The sequence below is a fragment of the Propithecus coquereli genome, unplaced genomic scaffold (genome assembly GCF_000956105.1).
Source record: "Propithecus coquereli isolate 6110/MARCELLA unplaced genomic scaffold, Pcoq_1.0 Scaffold12, whole genome shotgun sequence".
Lineage (NCBI taxonomy): Eukaryota > Metazoa > Chordata > Mammalia > Primates > Indriidae > Propithecus > Propithecus coquereli.
Window position 1 is genome coordinate 8,095,175 of NW_012136080.1, and position 18,313 is coordinate 8,113,487.

Here is an 18,313-nt window from a genome sequence, read left to right on the forward strand (position 1 = left end):
TGTTTCTTAAAGCTGAATAGTACTCCATGGTATACATATACCACAGTTCTTTTTAAACAAAAAGTAATCATTAAGACTTACCATTGTGCTTTATTATTTTACTTTTTTTTTTGTAAACATGTATTTAAATGGAAAATAACAGTGTGGAACTGCAGTTTTTAAACCAACAACTGAAGTGTATGGTAGTGCCTCAAAGCCAATGCCCCAACACATCTGAGGTTTTACATGATGAACAAATTTAAAAATAGGACATTTGTTCCTTATTTAAATTCTTTGACTTTGTCTTCAGGTCGCTGGCATGCATTTTATATGAGATGTGCTGCATGAATCATGCATTCACTGGCTCCAATTTCTTGTCCATTGTTTTAAAAATTGTTGAAGGCGACACACCTTCTCTCCCCGAGAGATATCCAAGAGAACTAAATGCTATTATGGAAAGGTATGGAAATAAATAAGTTGTCACAGAAATAATTTTAAATTGTGCTTATATTTTAGTTCATTTGAAAAATAATTTTCTTTTAAACATTGCAGCATGTTGAACAAGAGTCCTTCATTGAGACCATCTGCTCTGGAAATTTTGAAAATTCCTTACATTGATGAACAGCTACAGGTATTTAAAATGAAAGGGATGTGGGGAAACAGGCATTAGCATTTATGCACATCCTGTGACTTGAAGGTGTACTGTGCGGTAAGATGAATGAAGAATCAGCCAGAAAGGAGGAACACGATTAAAAAGAAGCTGAGACGATATTAGTCAGGATGGTCTCCTTGCAGAAGCAGGTACATGAACTCCGGTTCCCTGGTCACAATGGAATCGGAAAGTTAGGGTTCTGATTTTTCTGCCTAAATCCAACCTCCACCCTTAAAGTTCTTGTTGACAGATCTTATCTTAACACTTCGTAAATGTATCAGTACTAGGATAAGAATGTAGTAATACCATAGTAATACTAAAATCTAGGATTGTCATTGAGCTTTTATTTTTCCAATCTCTTTTTATATATCTTAATAATAGTTTTTCATTGATTACATAAGTTTATTTTGTTTTTCTACAAATTAGAAAATTTAATGTAGATGATCTGCCTTACACGGTAAGAAAGAAGCAAGTGATCTGTTTTCTGGACGATTTGTTTTGTTTTTTTTAACTTTTCAGGCTTTTACAATACAAATCCCTCAGGCAAGTCTCCTCTACTTTTACGCATAGCTTTAAGAGGAACCACAAAGCCATCAATCATCCACTTTCAAAAATGTGCATGCCTTTTCATCAGCTAAGTTCTAAATCCAAAGGAAACAAAGATGATGACGACGTGTACTCATTTGTTAAGTGCCAGACACTGTGCTGACACAGGGGCCACCAAAACGAAAGGGACAGATGTGTTTCCTGTTATTTTGAGGGTTGGCTGTTAGTGAGAGAACCCAATAACCAAGAAAAAAATAAGCAAATAAATAAACTAGGGCAAGTGCATTGGCTTATGCCTGTAATCCCAGCACTTTGGGTGGCAGAGGCAGGAAGATAGTTTGAGGCCAGGAGTTTGAGACCAGCCTAGGAACATAGCCAGACCCCATCTCTACAAAATAATAATAAAAAAAAATAACTATATCACAAGCACTAGGAAAGAAGTAAACAGGATACTGTAAAATAAGGGAGGCAGAGAGGCTTTAGTAGCCAAAGGAGTAGGTGACGTTTCAACACCAGCAAGTCTATGGAAAGCAGCCAACCAGGTAAGAGCCTCAGAAACGGTGTTTGCATCACCGGGAATAGCTGGTACAAAGGCCCTGATTAGATCGTGTTCTCTGGTGGCAAACCTAGAGAAGAGGGTTCTTATGCAAGCGTGTACATAAGGGGCTGTAAGTGTACTAAAGGGGAAAAAAAGTCCAAAGGGATCCAAGAGGATCTGCTGGGACCAGGGTGAGGCAAGTGAGGCACTCGCCCTGGGGCAAAATGTAAGGGGACCCCAAAGACTCATAATCAAGATAAATCTTATTTTAATGAAATATTTAAAAAATCTAAATGAATGCTAACAGTCTCTGGTAACAAAGTATCAAAAGTCTAAAGATAGGATCCACCAGGGCCAGGATTAGGGTGAGACACATGAGGCGGAATTGTGCAAGTTCAGGGTTGGATCCTGTCTTTGTTTAAACTTTTGATATTGCGTTCTTTATAGCTTTTTGGCATTAATTTTGACAAAAACAATATTGTATAAAAATAGTATTTATCTTGGTTACTGAGTTTTTTGGTGCCCCTTAGATTTTGCACCTGAGGTGAATGCCTCACTTGCCTAACCTTAATCCTGGCCTTGCAAGTATAGACATTGTCCATTATAGGCTGGGAGATGGTGTTACCACACAGCCAGGTTGCGTTGCCTACTACACAGAGAAGAGCCAATACACTGAGACAGCAGGGGTTGCAGTGGAGAAAGAGTTTAATGTCACAGGGTGCCAAGTGAACAGATGGGAGAAATTTCCTAAATCTGTCTCCCTGAGAATTTGGAGGCTTGGGTTTTTAAGTATGGTTTGGTGGGCAGGGGGCTATGGAATCAGTATTGCTGATTGGTTGGGTTCAGCTTGAAATCATAGGGGTGCAGAAATTGTCTTCTTGTGCTGAGTCAGTTCCTGGATTGGGGTTGCAAGACCAGTTAAGTAAGTTCCTTGGTATGGGCCACTGGTCTGATTGGGTCAGTCAGTCCACTGGAACGAGGGCCCTGGAAGATATCTCAAAGACCAGCCTTAGGTTTCATAAGGGTGATTTTATCTTTGGGAACAATTAAGAAAGCTAAGAATCTTTATGACTATCAGCTATGTGACTCCTGAGAAAGCAAGCTAGGGAACAATGGCTGGTTATTTTTTAAACTATGTGTATACCTTTGCAGAGTTCAGGCCTCTACCACAGTTCCCACCTTGCAACCCTTTATTAATTTTATAAAGGATTGTTTCAGTGGGAAAAAGCTTGTGTATTCTTGGAGTTGAGAGAAGACTTGCCCATGGCTGGCAAAAGGGAGTGAGAAAGCAAACAGCGCAAGATGAAGGAGGGAAGGTAGGCAGTAGCTTGACCCTGCAGGATCTTCTTGCATAAGCTATTGTGTAATTTTATGTAATCCTTTATAAAGGGAAAAATTGTTACTGTGTGCTTTGTTTTCAAGCTCCCGGCCATGGTCAATAATACCCCAAATCAGAAAGACACATGGTAATTTTATGCCCTTTCCTCCCTGAAGAGGAGTCTTTAAGGTTTGTCAGGGTTGATCTTTTTTTCAGCACCTGATGTGTAGATATTCAGAAATGACTCTGGAAGATAAGAATTTGAATTGTCAGAAGGAGGCCGCTCATATAATTAATGCCATGTAAGTAATTGCTTTGTTTTTAAAAAGTCCATGGAGCGTAAATGTTAAATGCATTTGTCTTTAAAAATCTATTAGTGCTAAGCCGACTGCATGGAGTATCTTAGAATTCACTTAAGTCTTGCCAAGAAATTAGGAGCTGCAGTAATGGGGTGTTCCAAAGCCCTTTGCCCCAGGTGGTAGCAAATTGAAATCATAAAAGTTTAAACCACTGCACGGCTTACAGATCTGCAGGGTAGCTCTGCGGTCGTTTTGCAAATATATAAAGAAATTAATATTTCAAGCATTTAGTAATATTTATGCTAATGAGCCTTCCGTAATAAGCATAAATGGCTTTCACATGTTGTTTGTTTAACGTGAACTGACAGAGTGCCTACTGAAAAGAGAACATTGTGGAGTCCTGGGACAATTGAGAAAAGGCAAAATTCACTTTCTTGAAATATACACCCTCTCATATAAGAACTAAAGAGTGCTTCCCAAAGAACCATAATTATTTTCTGTCCTAACTTCTCTCTCCTGCCTAATTCAAAATTTTTGTGCTATAACTTGCAAAAGCCCAGAATATTAGGTTACTTTAGAACATCCATGTACACCTGTGTGGACTGTGCACTGCACAACTACAGGCACATTACTTGTAAAGACCAAATCTATAATTTTGCTGAAGGAACTATCTATTTAATCTTATAAGGACCCAAAGAAAATGGCAATTCCTTTATGGAGGTATAGGGTGAGAACAGGAGACCTCAGTAGGCTGATCTAACACGAATATACTCCTCCAACACCCAGTCCAGTGGTTTCTCAGCTCTACCGTGTTTGTTTTCTGTCTTCACATACAAAGTGAGGAAGCCGGCCCATTAAAGATATCCAGTCTTGTTTAATGCATGATCTCCAGTGCAGATATCCTGCACCTCAGGGAGTAAATTTTTACACATGCTCCTAATAAACTGGTTTTCTTGGGTTACTATCTATTCTTTCAAGAAAGGTTGAAATTTCTAATTTTATTTTATTTTATTAACTAGAGATGTTCAGAATAGTAGATATCTTATTTTAAAAATGCTGGACTAATTGTAGCTATCATTTTGCACTACAGTTGTGAAACAGTTTGCCTGATACTGTTTACAATTAACAGTGTACTATAATCCAGTTGTTTGGAGGATATTTCACGTTATGAAATATTGATTTCAAATAGTCACTATTATTTTCGAGATCTATGACTATGTTTTAAGGAGATCTATTTGGTCTGTCAAAATAAAGAATATATATTCCTAAAAATTGCATGTCCTAGAGACTCTGGTCGGCACGGTATTGCAGAGGGATGAGAACTGCCTACAATGGTCATAACAATTTTCTCATAGTGTTTCTTGAGGAAGGAGTTGAGTGCAAAAAATGTTCTGTGGTATTGGGCCCCAAATAAGTCAGGACCAAAAGCAAATGTCATTGAGAATATGGTTGCAGTCTTTTCAATGCATGGTTAATGTAAGCATATTTCTTTAACTGAAAAGAGGTTCTTAAATAATAATATTGGTGAACATTTTGGTGGGTAATGACCATATGCTTTGCTCTGTTATAAGCTCTTCACATAAATTAATTTATTTAAATGTAGAACAACCCTATCAAGTAGCAATTATTTGTTTTTAATAGTTACAGAGAAGTTAACTAACTTTGCCCAAGGTCATATAGAGTGTAACCTGGGAGTTAGGGTTTGAATCTAGAGAGTGTTGTTAACTGGTTTGATTAACCACTATACCACGCTGCCATAAAAATATTCACTGTATTAAACCTGGAATATACACCATAGTCAACAAGGTTTAGTTATTACAATATTACCATTTTGGAATGCTTTTTATGTGCCAGTCACTGTGCATATGTTATCTCATATAACATTCACTGTAGCCCATTCTTTATAGATGAGAAAACTGAAGTTCAGAGAGGTTCAGTTACTTGCCCAAGGCTATAGAGCTAATGAGTGGTGGAGGTAGGATTCAAACCCTGCCTAACTCCAAAGAGTGTGTGCCTTTATCCACATTGTGGAATTACTCTGTCAGTCTATTTATTCTCTAATGGCCAAGATCCTAATTTGCCTTACATTATGAAAACCAGTTATAGGCAATGAAATGAGCAGAAATTTGGAGAGTACATAATTTGCTTTTAAACAAAAATCAAATTTGAAAAATACTGCTGATTAACTGCAGTCCTGGTTGGCTCATTACCTACCCAGAGCTTATTAGTTTTTGCCTGGCTTGTCTGGAGATAATTTTGCTCTCAGTAGTATAATGATAGTTTTATAAAATATTTGTTTAATTTTTCTGAGCATGTTTGGGATGGGTTGCATGTGGGAAATCTTTATTATTTATAGGCAAAAAAAGATCCACCTACACACTCTGAGGGTGCTGTCTGAAGTGCAGAAAATGACGCCAAGAGAAAGGATGCGGCTGAGGAAGCTCCAGGCAGCTGATGAGAAAGCAAGGAAGCTGAAGTAAGCTGCCTTTTCTTTCGGCACCCCACTCTGTGGGCTACTTTCCAGGGCTGGCCTCTAAAGGAATTTACTGAAGAAAAACAAAAAAGAAACCACAATGCATATGATTATATATTGTGTATTCATTCACTCAAAAGATGATTACTGAGCTATAGATTGAATGCCAGGTATTATTAATATCGGGCTTTCAGTCTTATATAAAGGGAAAGATTGCATATTAGGGAGGTTATGAGTGATTAAGATAGAGTCACTTTCCAAATGAATTCTCATTGTCACTGACACCTTCTATACATACCTCAGCACGAGGGTGAAAAGGAGACTTTGCTATTTCACTCTCATTCCCTAGGTGCTTGCTATATCCCTTCTACCAGAATTAGCTGATTTATAGGGAGGAGAGTTTATTGGCAGGAAATTGTTAGCTTTTGGAAGAAAGTACATAGGAAACAGAACTGTGCTTTGTCAAGTGAAGCATTGGGAAAAGTTAATGTTCAGGGCAATGTCGTTAGTGGGAGATATCACTAGTAATTAGAGTATTTACATGAAAAAGTGAAATTTCAAGTGCTGGCCACAATGTGAAGAAAAGGGAATCCTTGCACACTGTTGGTGGGAATGTAAATTAGTGTAACCATTATGAAAAACAGTATGGAGTTCACTGAAAGTATTAAAAATAGAACACCATATGATCTGACAATCTTACTTCTGGGTTTATATCCAAAGGAAATGAAATCAGTATGTCCAAGAGATATCTGCACTCCTCTGTTCATTGCAGCATTATTCACAGTAGCCAAGATATGGAATCCACCTAACTGGACATCAACGGATGAATGGGTAGAGAAAATGTGGGGTAATATACACAATGGGATACTATTTAGCCTTGAAAACAGAAGGAAATCTCATCATTGGCAACAACATGGTTGAACCTGAAGGACATTGTGAGTGAAATAAGCCAGTCATAGAAAGACAAATACTACATGATCTCACTTAAATGTGGAACCTAAAAAAAGTCACTCATAAAAGTGGAGAGTAGGATGGTGGTTACCAGGGGTAGGAGGGCCTGGAGTGCAAGATGTTGGTCAAAGGATACAAAGCCTCAGTCAGACAGGAGGTATAAGTTCTGGAGATCTATTGTACAGCATGGTGACTATAGTTAATAATTGTTACATATTTGAAAGTTGCTAAGAGAGTAGATCTTAAATATTCTCACCACACACACACAAAATATTTGAAGTGATGGATGTTTATTAGCTTGATTTAATCACTTCACAGTGCATACTATGTCAAAATATCACATTGTACACCATAAATGTAAACAATTTTTGTCAATTAAACTTTAATAAAGCCAAAGAAAAAGATACATGTATAAAAATGGAATTTCATAGAGCCCTAGATTCTCAGTTTCTCAATGACTGGTTTATCAGTTGGTAGATGATCCAATTTCCTAATTTTTCTTCTTTTTTTTTCCCTGCCAACTTTGTGGTAGTTTAGAAACTCCAACCAAGAAATGGAGAGGCAGAAAAGATCTGAAATGCAAATCTGTTCATTTTATGACCTTGTTAACATATTTGAAAAATGATTTAGAGGTGTCCTTGTACTTAGAATGAATATCACGATGAACCAAGTAAGAATCTGTGAGAATATTTTCCCTTAACAAATACTTTCTTTAGTAAATTTAGAAAAACAGTTCCATCTAAGTACATCATGGGCAGTGGTGTGCTGGTAAATGTTTAATAACCAGCTCTGGGTTTGAAGGAGACTGCTGATTTGTTTACTGATTTCTGTAATACAAATACTCCCACCATGGCCAATTTCAAGCTACTAATATTGTTATTGGCCTCCAAGTGGAGATTTTTCCAAGTACTTGGTGTCCATCACGAAAAAGAATTTCAGGACACCCTATGTAAGCCAAGCAAGTGAAAGCTCTATTGAAAGCAAAAGTATACTCTCAGGAAAGAAAGCAGGCAGGCTCGAAAAGAGCAGCTGCACTGAGAGGAAGTGGTCTTAGATCTTTTCTAGTCTTACTAATAGATGGGAAGAATATTCAAGGCCAAGGGATTGGCTTTTACTAAGAATTTGGGTAGTAATTCCTAGAATTGGGTTCCCTCCCATTTTCGTACTTGATATGGTTGTCTCAGAACTGTCCTGTGATTTTAAGAGCAGGAAAACTTTAAAACCACAATGTAAATGATACTGTAATTAGCCAAAGTTCATGTAAGGTGGCAGAGATAGCTGACAAGCCAGTTGAAGCCCATTCTTGACTGAGGTTATCAGCCCATCTAGTTAGCTTTTGTTTGAGAGTTGTTTACTTAAACATCTGCACCTGACCTTCAAGCCCCGTATCCAGTCTCAGCCCTATCTCCTAGTCTCCTGCTCTATCAGGATATCATTTAATGTTCATTTGGGAAGATATGTACACAATCTGCTCTTGGGAGCCAATATAAGTGGGTTTCTGCAAACCACTATAACCTTGAGTGTGGGAGTTACTGGGAAAGTATTAATATTTTCACATAAATTGTTTGAGCCATTGCATCAATTCACAGTCCCAAATCTGTTTCTAAAACCTTGGAAATGGCAATATTTCCAAAGTGCCATGATTCGTGTCATTGGTTGAGGGTAAAAGGAAAATTAAATCTCTGATAGGAACAAATTTAAAAGGCAAATTTAATATTTACAGGCATATTATAAATTATTATTCAGATTGAAACTGTATTTCGAGTACAAAAAAAGTCATAGCTCTTCAACATGACACACTAATATTTTTCTTATTTAAAGTCAATGTTTTAAATAAAGTTTAGTCTTGATTTTATGAATGAATTGGAACTGTTTCTGACAGTCATTTTTAGAATTCAAAGGGGATCATGTGTTTTAACTAGAAAATAATGCTATTATCAGAAGGGTTATAATGTACCCATTTTATAGACAGGAGAATTTGACTAGAAGAATGTTCAGTGACTTTTCAAAAATTCTAAATCTAAATTGGCATATAATTTGAGTTCATAAGAACTCAAATCTTTCTTCCAGTTTAGTAGCAGGTTTATTAAACTCAACTTTACTGTAGCAGAGAAAACAAAATGTGTCTGCAGAAAAATTTCCCTGCACAATGACTCCCAAATATATTCCCACAAATTCTTTGATATGTAGTTCTGTTTTTCCTTGTCTATGTGTTTGTTCACCCTGAAGGTAGTTTTCAAGTTATAAGCATGTGTTAGGAACCATGCTGGTATTAGGGACTCACACCCTCACCATCACACTCAGAGAACACACAAGGATAAGTACTGTCTTCTCTTTCTGCTGCATTTTAGGATTTATAAAGATGAATAAGGAGCCAGAGCATCCTTGTGTGTGCTTTAAAAGGAAATGAACTCGGTGCTGCACTGCATATACCTTGATGAGGGAGAGACCTGATGGCCTGGCTTCCCAACACCCCAGTCTGCCTGATGAAACAGGGACCACACTTATCTGTATAATATAGATATGATTTTAGCAATTCACAGTTATTTTTCTGGATTCACTTTAAATTTACAGAAAGATTGTGGAAGAAAAATATGAAGAGAATAACAAACGAATGCAAGAATTGAGATCTCGGAATTTTCAGCAGCTGAATGTTGATGTACTCCATGTAAGTACCCTCTTATTTTAAATTTTACATAAAACCTTTTCTTGCTTCAGATTCTTCAGGTTCATGGGACCAGGTGGGTAGGAAAAGGGACAGGGTAGAAAACAAAAGTATTCCGACCAACTTTGTCCAATTCCAGAGAGGATTCCAGAATGCAGGTCAACAGTTGGTAACAACACTAATTCAAAGAGGTTATAGCTAGAGATTGATCAATTGATTCATCCAACAAAAAAGTATCTACTGTGCATAGGATAATTGAATGGGCACTGAATGCACAGTTGATGGGTCAAAATAATTAATTGGCAGAACAAATGTTTGCATATCTAATTTCTAATTCCACCCATCCTATTGTTGTTTACATTGTCCATTGTTCTCTTTGTCTATTTTTTATTCTTTTCCTTTTTATTTTCTGTCTCCCACCCATATCATTGTGCATTTTGTCAATAACCTCATTCAAACTTTGAAGAACTGCCATAGATGTCCAATACCAAATAGAGTTGCAGATTCACACAAAATGGAGCCCAAATTCCTGTCCTCTGTATTCCAAATTTGTGAATAGCAAATAACATCTTTTTCTAATGGTTGGAAATATTTCCATAGGCCTTGAGGTAGGCTCTCATACTTGAGGTGGTCTTTACGGGGTCATATTTGGGCAGTGGACATCAACACCAACTTCATAGCTCTTCTGGCAAAAGCAACTTGGGATGGAGTCATTTTTATGGAGAACTTTTACTGCCTTCATTCTGGTTGTTCATTAATTGAAGATCCCTGCATCTAAGAGAGAATGTCTTCTTGAGGAGGAAGAACTAAACCCCCTGAAGCTGTGGAGACAATTCCCTGAACCTCAGGGATGCTAATTCTATTGTAGCTTAGTCATCAGAGGGCTCTAAAGCCTGGGGCTTGCAGGAGCCCTCAGAAGAGGTCACTGTTAGCCAGGCAGGGCCTAGGAACACTTGTTTTCTGCCATTCTCTGAGGGGGAGAGCTGTCAGTGATCTGCCGTTCTCAATTATTTAGGGGTTCTGGATGCTATAGAGTTCTACAAATCCCAAGTTGGATCAGAGGCTTAGCCTCCTCTGACCTTAAGAATCTCCCTCTGTTTGTTGGACCAGTTAGCAGACAATGTGGGGATGCTGGCAATATGTACTCAATCCAGTCCCCCTTTTCCCACCCATATGCCACCCCCATTAAGTGAAGCCAGCTGTGGGATCTATTGCAGGCCTCAGAAGCTTGGGAGATGGGATCTTTCCTGCTCATGGAACCTGGTGAGTGAAGAAATTGCTGACTGAAAGGCCATGGGATCAGCCCCAGAGCCGGACCCCTCCTCAGGGGAGGGTCTTGATGCCAGCACGGTGAAAGGACCCAAGGCCTCTCTGAAAATGGGGAGCCTTTCTTTAGCTCCCCAAATGCTTTCTAGGCCCCACAAATGATAGCCTGTGAAGGTGGGCCTTCTTCCCTGGCTTAGTCTGCTTTGTCCCCACAGGGCTGAGAACTGCACATTCCCACAGATCCTGACAAGGAGTCTTACAGGATTATAAGAGCTCTGACGTTGTTGATATGTGTGTTTGTCTAATCAGTGATAGAAAACAGGGCACATTTTTCTGGAATGCTCAGAGACCCCTGACTCTAAGGACTATCCCTCTAAGATTGGAAACTGAGAAATATAGATATGGTAATATTTTGTTTTATAAAACCTAAATGATGTTCTTTATTCTTGAAGTTACCATATGGCAAATAAAAGTATAATTTCAAGTATGATCTTAAATTGTAGTGTCTGATAATTTACTTAACTTCTTTGCTTTTCTTCTTTGACACTTAAAGATAATCATTTTCGTGTTCTCTTTTATTTCTGTTATAATTATTATCAGTGTTATGACTATGGCATATGAGGCCCTCCCTCCTCCTTTAAATCAGGGTCCTCTGAGGGGCCTGAAGTAGCTGAAGGTAAGTCTGAGGCCAGATGGCAGGCAGAATCTCAGAGGATTCTGTTATCTGTGTGTTGTCGCACAGAATATGGAAGCCAGATAAAAAGTCCTGATCTTGGCCCAATTTAGATGAAGAAAGAGCAGATTTCACAAGGATCCTAAGAACTCCCCACTCATAACTTCCCTAGTGACTTCCCAATTCCATCCCCTTTTCATCAGCAAAGATCAAAGGGAGCAAGACGGGAAGTGCCTGATGCTTTACTAGTGAGAGACCTTGCTTCATTCTTTGATCTTCTAAGGTTTAGTGCCACCAACGTCTTTGGTCCTGAGCTTTCCAGAAGCCTATTTCCTACATTTGTATACTGATGGGGGAAAAGAATACTCCAGGCAGATACATGGCCTTTGAATCTGTTCTGCTTGAAGACCGAGTCCTCTTCCCAGCTGGTTCAGGCCTACAGGCAGGGTGGCCTAGGCTCAGCACCCTCACTCACCTCTGTTGTGCAATTGCATCAACCATTTCCCTCCGGCCCACTGTCAGCAACTCACTTCTTTCTTTTAAATGTTGCTACCTCTTTGTAAAAACCTCTGACCTCAAGGATTCACAGTCAGCAGGCCCTCCTCTAAATTCTTATGGTTTGTAGCAGTGCCCCTCCAACCTTGAAACATGCCTGAGTCACCTATGGATCTTGTTAACATGGACATTCACCTGTGGATCCTGTTAAAATGCAGATTCTGAGTCAGTTGGTTTAGGTTGGAGCCTGGGATGTTGCATTTCTAACAAGCTCCCTGCTATTCCCATGGTCCAGATCCACATGCTGATTAATAATGGATAGGAAGTGGGCCTCCTGAAAGGAGCAGTTCACCTCCAGATGAAAGAAGACCTGGAAAAGCCACCAATGAACAGACCTTCTTATAATCTCTTTAGGAATAAAAACATTTAATAGGAATGGAAGAAAAGGTGCAGCAACCTGAGGGAAGACTTTCTTGTTCACCCCAGGAGGAGGATGAAGAGAGGTAGCCAGGCAGGGAAGAGTCAAGTTTAATTATATTCACAAGCACAAGAGTGAGACAGGTTTAATGATATTCGGAGAATAAAGGAGAAGAAAACAGGGAGCTGAACACTTTGCAGAGGGTCCTGAAGGGTTTTAAACATCTCAGGGAAAGTTTTCATTGAGTCAAAAAAGATGAAATAAAATATAAGAAAGAAATTGGATTAATCAGATGCAAGAAGCTAAAGAAAAACATAATAAAGAAGAGGAAGGAAAAGGAAAATGCTCCCATATTTGGGTGCTTTCCTTCCCCTTGCCCATACACATATTTAAGGTTTAATTTCTTCCTAGGTCTCATTGGGGCTCCATTCACTATTCCTTCTTCCTTCTCTCTTGCCTAGCTGAGGCAAACTACTTTATATTTCAAAAACAGTTGTAGGAGAGAATCAGAGTTAGGGGAGAGAATGGCTTCTATGGCACCTCTTAAACATGTCATAAAATTCTTTGAGGCATTTAGAAAAGTGCCTTCCTTTGCTTTTCAGACCCCAACTGACAAGGCCTTGTATTTTGGCAGGCATTTTCTGCTTGGCTGACTTTGGGCTTTGAAATTTTGAAGCACAGTTGAATGTGGAATCATATTAGACATGATTTCTTTAAAGGATGGCAGCTTAAAAACAACTGGATGCCATAATACATAAGACAGGTCCAGTCTGTCTTTTATCCTGTGGCATATACAGTTATGGTGATGTTAGAATTGGGTCTCTGTGAAAAGTACATAGCAGATCAAGTCTCCATACATAGAGTGGTAACAGGGATCAAAGATCAGATCAAGTCCTTCTCTAAGAGAAGCAATTATAACAATTCTATCTGTTCACTTCAAAGAGATCCTCAGCAAATAAAAGTCAATTGAGAGTCTAAATACATACTTATTTTCAAATAATTTCTGAAGTACACATAGAGATGCTTTTCATGCAGTCTCTTTTCTTTGTCCTTGAAGTCCTCTGTGTGCCATCAGTGATCCTTTGAAATTTGGAACCAATTTTACCTCCTAAAGCAATTATTACACAGTACAGAAAATGGACTTCTTAAAAACACTTTATGATGATATTCTCACAAATCCTGTACTGCAGTGAGGCATGGCTGTATTTTACTTATTCATTTAAGATTACTTTGAACGTTCCTTTTAATTTCCTTTTTAATAAGAAGACATACTTGGAATAGTTCCCCATGAAAGCCATTTATCAAGGAAAATAGGTCAATTCAGCATCAGCTCTGGGTTGCAAACACAAATATACATACACACAGACACACACATAAATATATACAAAAAACTGGAGGAAAAAAGAAAAATGATTTATTGAAATACCTCGATTTGGGAAGTTTACCTTTTAGTTTTTTGAAGCGTGAATTCTTTCATGATGTGCTCTCCTAGATCTTATTCTTTTAGGAAATTGGAATTCATAGAATCATAGAACTTTTAAAGCTAGAAGAGAACTTGGAAGTTATTCAAGCCAATACCTTTAATTTTGAGATGAGAAAAATAAGAAGGACTTGAGTAGGGTAAGGTAAGTGGGATACCCTGGGTGCAGAATCAAAGGAGATGCTCACTCTCAGCTGCTGACAAAGTGAGTACCTTCAGCTTTGTACCCTGGGTATCCCACTTGACTCACCTAGTCATGGCCCTGAAACTGAGGCCCATGGAGGTTAAATGCTTTGCCCAAGGTCATCTGGCTTGTTGATTCAGGGCTGTGTCTCTAATCCCAAGTTACCTTTCTAAAGTTTGAAAATGGTATCACATTTAAGAGAAGAGATTAGGTAGACTTCTTTCCAAATAATCTTTTAAATAAGAATATTGTTTCATTTGTGGTAGCGCTATTAGTATTTCCTTCTATCAGCTTCTCATGAATTGTTAATTACCTTCCACAAGGAATTTGATGAACCAACTTCAGAGAACCTGCCTGAGTCTCAGCCTATTCCTTTTCTGAACCTCAGTGAACTTGAATCAAGTGTAGAGGACACTACAGCTGACCTTGGACATCATGGTATGTGTTTACATCAGTTTTTAGAAGGGTGCTCTCAGGTGCTACATGAGTTGGTGTGGCTGGCTCTGCAGTTGGGCCTGGCTGGCCTCTGAGAGAAGCCCTGGGTGTATATGATCACCTGCCATTGGTTTTTCAGGGCTGAGTAGTAAACAGGATGGAAAGCAGAGAAGCCAAGAGTTTTTCTGTCCTCTCTATCTTCTTTGTAAGAGTGAGGTTCGGTTGGAAACTCATACCAGTTGAGGGACCTACCTCTTCTGGGTGTGTTAAACAATGTTGTCATTAACCTGACTTCAGAATAGTGTAGAACTCTGAATGCTCTGAAGTGCCATGTTTCCCTTTTCCCCTGGCCTTCATAAATTTAAATTGAAGAAATGAAGCCAGGCTTTGGAAAATCAACTATTCAAATGTGCAGGCATTACCAGAAAAGAAAGAGCTCAGCGCTGTTATCTAAATGGAGTATATACACCATAGCTTACTGGTTAAAAGTATGAGTTTTAGAGTAAAAAAAATTTGGCTGTATTAGGGAAGCCCCTGGCAACATAATCTCTCTAGGTCTCAGTTTTGTCATGAAACAAGAATAATAATACCTCCTTTCATGGTTGTTACGAAGAGCAGATGAGACTAGGCATGTGGATTGCTCTTAACTCAGTGTCCGGCACACAGTCATCACTGAGGAAGGAGAAGAGTTAGGATACTTCGGGCAGGGAAGGGTTATGAGTGTGGGGACCTGCTCAGTCACGTTCACCAGGCTCCACAGGGCCTAGAACAAAATGCCAGGAACATTATAGGCACTCAAGAAATTCTTCTTGAATGAATGAATGAGTGGATGAATAAATGAATGAATGATATGTGAGTCTGGACCTCTGAGAAGCAGACACCAAGATGGGATGAAAAATGGCAAGGTTATTTTTAGGGAATATTCCCATGTGAAAGGAAATAGGGAAGGAGTTAGAAAAGGTGGGGTGAACTGTTAGACCATGATTAAAGTCTTATTCCAAGTGAAAAGAGAGGCTTGGTGGGAGTGCACTAGTCTGCTGTGTAGTCAGAGGTAGCAAGGGCATCAGCAAGTCCTCAAGCAAAGTCAGCCATCAAAGGCCTGCCTTCCTATCCCTGCTGTGCTCCAGCAGTGGCCCATGGGGAGGCATAGTAGCCTCTGAAATAATGTAGGGATGGATTTCAGAGCATGGCAGCTGGGATCTTTGGCCAATTGTGCTCCCTACAGTGGGAAGTCTGCGAGGTGCATCCTCATGGCTGCACAATGATGTAGTAACTCTCTTTGGCAGTAAATGGTTCTCTTTTCAAAGTGAGAATTAAGGTAGTGAAGCTCAGATTGTCTGGTTACCTCAGCCCAAATTTGCAGTTGAAGTCTCCCTGATAGAGCTTCTAGAGCTTGTGCTGCCTCCTTCAGCTGTATGGAGACTAGCACCTGAAGCTCTTTAGGTTGGCATTTGCCAGCTTTTGAAATGGTGCTGTGGAAGCCATCGTGGAACAGACGTCATTGACAAACACGTGTGTATCAGATGGATTTGTGCCTTAGACCTATTTATTTTTTAATGTATTATTTGTTAGTTTCCAAAAGTAAAATTTGGAAGCATAGCAATATCCCATGGGGCTTTCTTTCTAAGAATGGAAAACTGAGAAAGCCCATTGTGTAGTACCTGATATGTGTGGCTTGTGCTCTGCTATAGGACAGAGCCATCACTATGTATAAATAGGAAGCCCCAGGATAGGATATTGAATGGGTGATCTAGACCAAGAAGTCTGGGCCCAGCTCCTGGCTTCAAATAGGAAAAGTACTTATTGTTGTATTTCATAGGTGAGAAGCCAAAGACATTAAGTAATTTGCTCAAGGACCCCAGAGCTCTTGCTTTCTAGTCTGGCACCCTTTCTACATCCCCCAAAGTGTATGTATCTGGAAGTGGTGGGCAGGAGCAATAGGCTTGTAAGACAAAGACAATCATGTCAAGTGAATTGCGCTTTCAAATGGCAGAGAGTCTTTGTTATGTCTCTGTGCTAATTTTTGTGAATTGTAACAGCCAAATTACTCCTAAGCTAGCCCTAACCACAGGTTCCAGCTGCTGTAGACTCAAACTGGTATCTTCCTTACTTCTCGTTTTGTCTTTTGTCATGGAGGTTTCAATATGGTAGGCAGTGTATTGATTTACCAGCCAAACTGGAAGTGGGCAATTCTACTCCTTTGACCACCTCATTCCTGCTATAAGGAAACATTACTTAGGTTTCCATAATAAGCTGTAAGATGGAAAAAACCTCACACATGGTAGTTTTACGTAGACCAGATGTTTTGTAAAATACTTTAGACACTTCCCTTATTTTCTTTCTCTTTACAAATTCATATTTTCTAAATGCTGTCTTTCTTAAATATTAAACCGAAAAGGGAGACTTAGAACTATGAAAATGCAAACCTTTGGCTTTGATAAATTATTAGAATGATGGGCAACTACAAAATGATTAGTGATAACATAGCTTAATTATAAAATTTTGGGTCATAAGACTTCAATTTGTTGATGAACACTGAAGTGGTTAATTATTTTCCCAATGCTCTTTGCCTTTTAGAAGATCCAGCTCCAAACTTTCAGTACCCAGAGGAAGTTTTTGTTAATTTTTTATCTGTCATGTATATGTAAAATAAAATTACACAGTCATCTTTTCAAATCTCCTACATGAAATGTTTAATCAGTCTTTGATGTTGAATTGGAAAATACCCTCTGGGGTGTGAGGAGTTAGTTGCAGAGAAAAAAGATAGGATAAGACTTATTATTTACATTTGATACGCATATAGCTGATTGAATCTAGCTAAAGTCAAGGGTAACCATTATGATCAAATGAGAAAGTACAAGTGGAATGTTAAAGAAATTATCACTATTTAGCTCCTTATATTTAATGCTGATGATCTCTTATACATTAAGTTTTACTAGGCACTTCCTTATTTTTAGCAACTCACAGCTGAGTTCCCCGCCGTGTGGGCGTGTAGAACCTGAGGCTTTGGGACTAACGTGGTCTTCTAGATCCTTGAGTACAGCCTTTTGACTGAATCCAAATTTTATAGAACGAATCCTTTTAATAAAGGGATTAATAAAGGGATTTTTTCTGTGAAGTTTGGATTTGGTTGAGAGGCTGTACTGGGGGATCTGGAATGCCACATGTGGCCTTGAGGCCTCAGGTTCCCCATCCCTACGGGAGCCATTCAGATGTGGAGACTGCAGTGAAATAAGGCCATGGCTGCCTGCCCATAGCCTGACCAGCTGTCATCTCTTAATTTCTCCTTCAGCCACTCCTTGAGTAAGTCCTGAGCCTTCTCAGCGCTAGAGAAAGTTCGGACCTCGAGGGGGTGGTACTTTGCCTGTAGGAACTTCACATGCCCTTTTCAGTTGTGGGCTACTCTGACTTATGGTGTAACCTCTTCCTTTTAAATATTCAAGTCGAAATAAGGTGAATTGAACTCTGTTAAATGTGATATATTTTTATTATTTTAATTTTAAAAAAGAAAACCTCTACTCTCTCAGCAATTCCACTTTTAGATAGTTACCTGAAAGAAATGAAAGCATGTCTATAAGAAGATCTGTACACAAATGTTCTTAGCAGTTTTGTTCATAAGTACTAAAAATATGAGACAAGTCAAGTGTCCATCAACAGGTGAATGGATAAACAAACTTGTATTCTGTCCATGCAATGTGTACTGCTTGGCAATGCAATGGAACAGACTACCAGTACACACAATGTGAATAAATTCAACAAACATTATACGAAGTGACAGAAACCTCACACAAGAGTTCATACTGATGATTCCATTTCTATGAAGTTCTAGAAATGGTAGTACTTATCTATGGTGATAGAAACGAGGCCAGTGGTTGCCTGGGGGTTGAATTCGTGGAAATTGACTCCAAAAGGGCACAAGGGAACCTTTCATGGTGATAGAA

General features: G+C 38.9%; 1 protein-coding gene across 1 annotated transcript in view; it reads left to right on the top strand.

Moving 5' to 3' along the window:
• Positions 1-18,313, top strand: part of NEK11 (NIMA-related kinase 11) — a 238,017-nt gene that overhangs the window by 90,985 nt on the left and 128,719 nt on the right. The window contains 8 exon segments of the mRNA XM_012663819.1: positions 290-439; positions 532-610; positions 3,250-3,335; positions 5,689-5,808; positions 9,331-9,424; positions 12,270-12,376; position 12,407; positions 14,261-14,375. Coding sequence (XP_012519273.1) covers positions 290-439; positions 532-610; positions 3,250-3,335; positions 5,689-5,808; positions 9,331-9,424; positions 12,270-12,376; position 12,407; positions 14,261-14,375 — 752 coding nt within the window.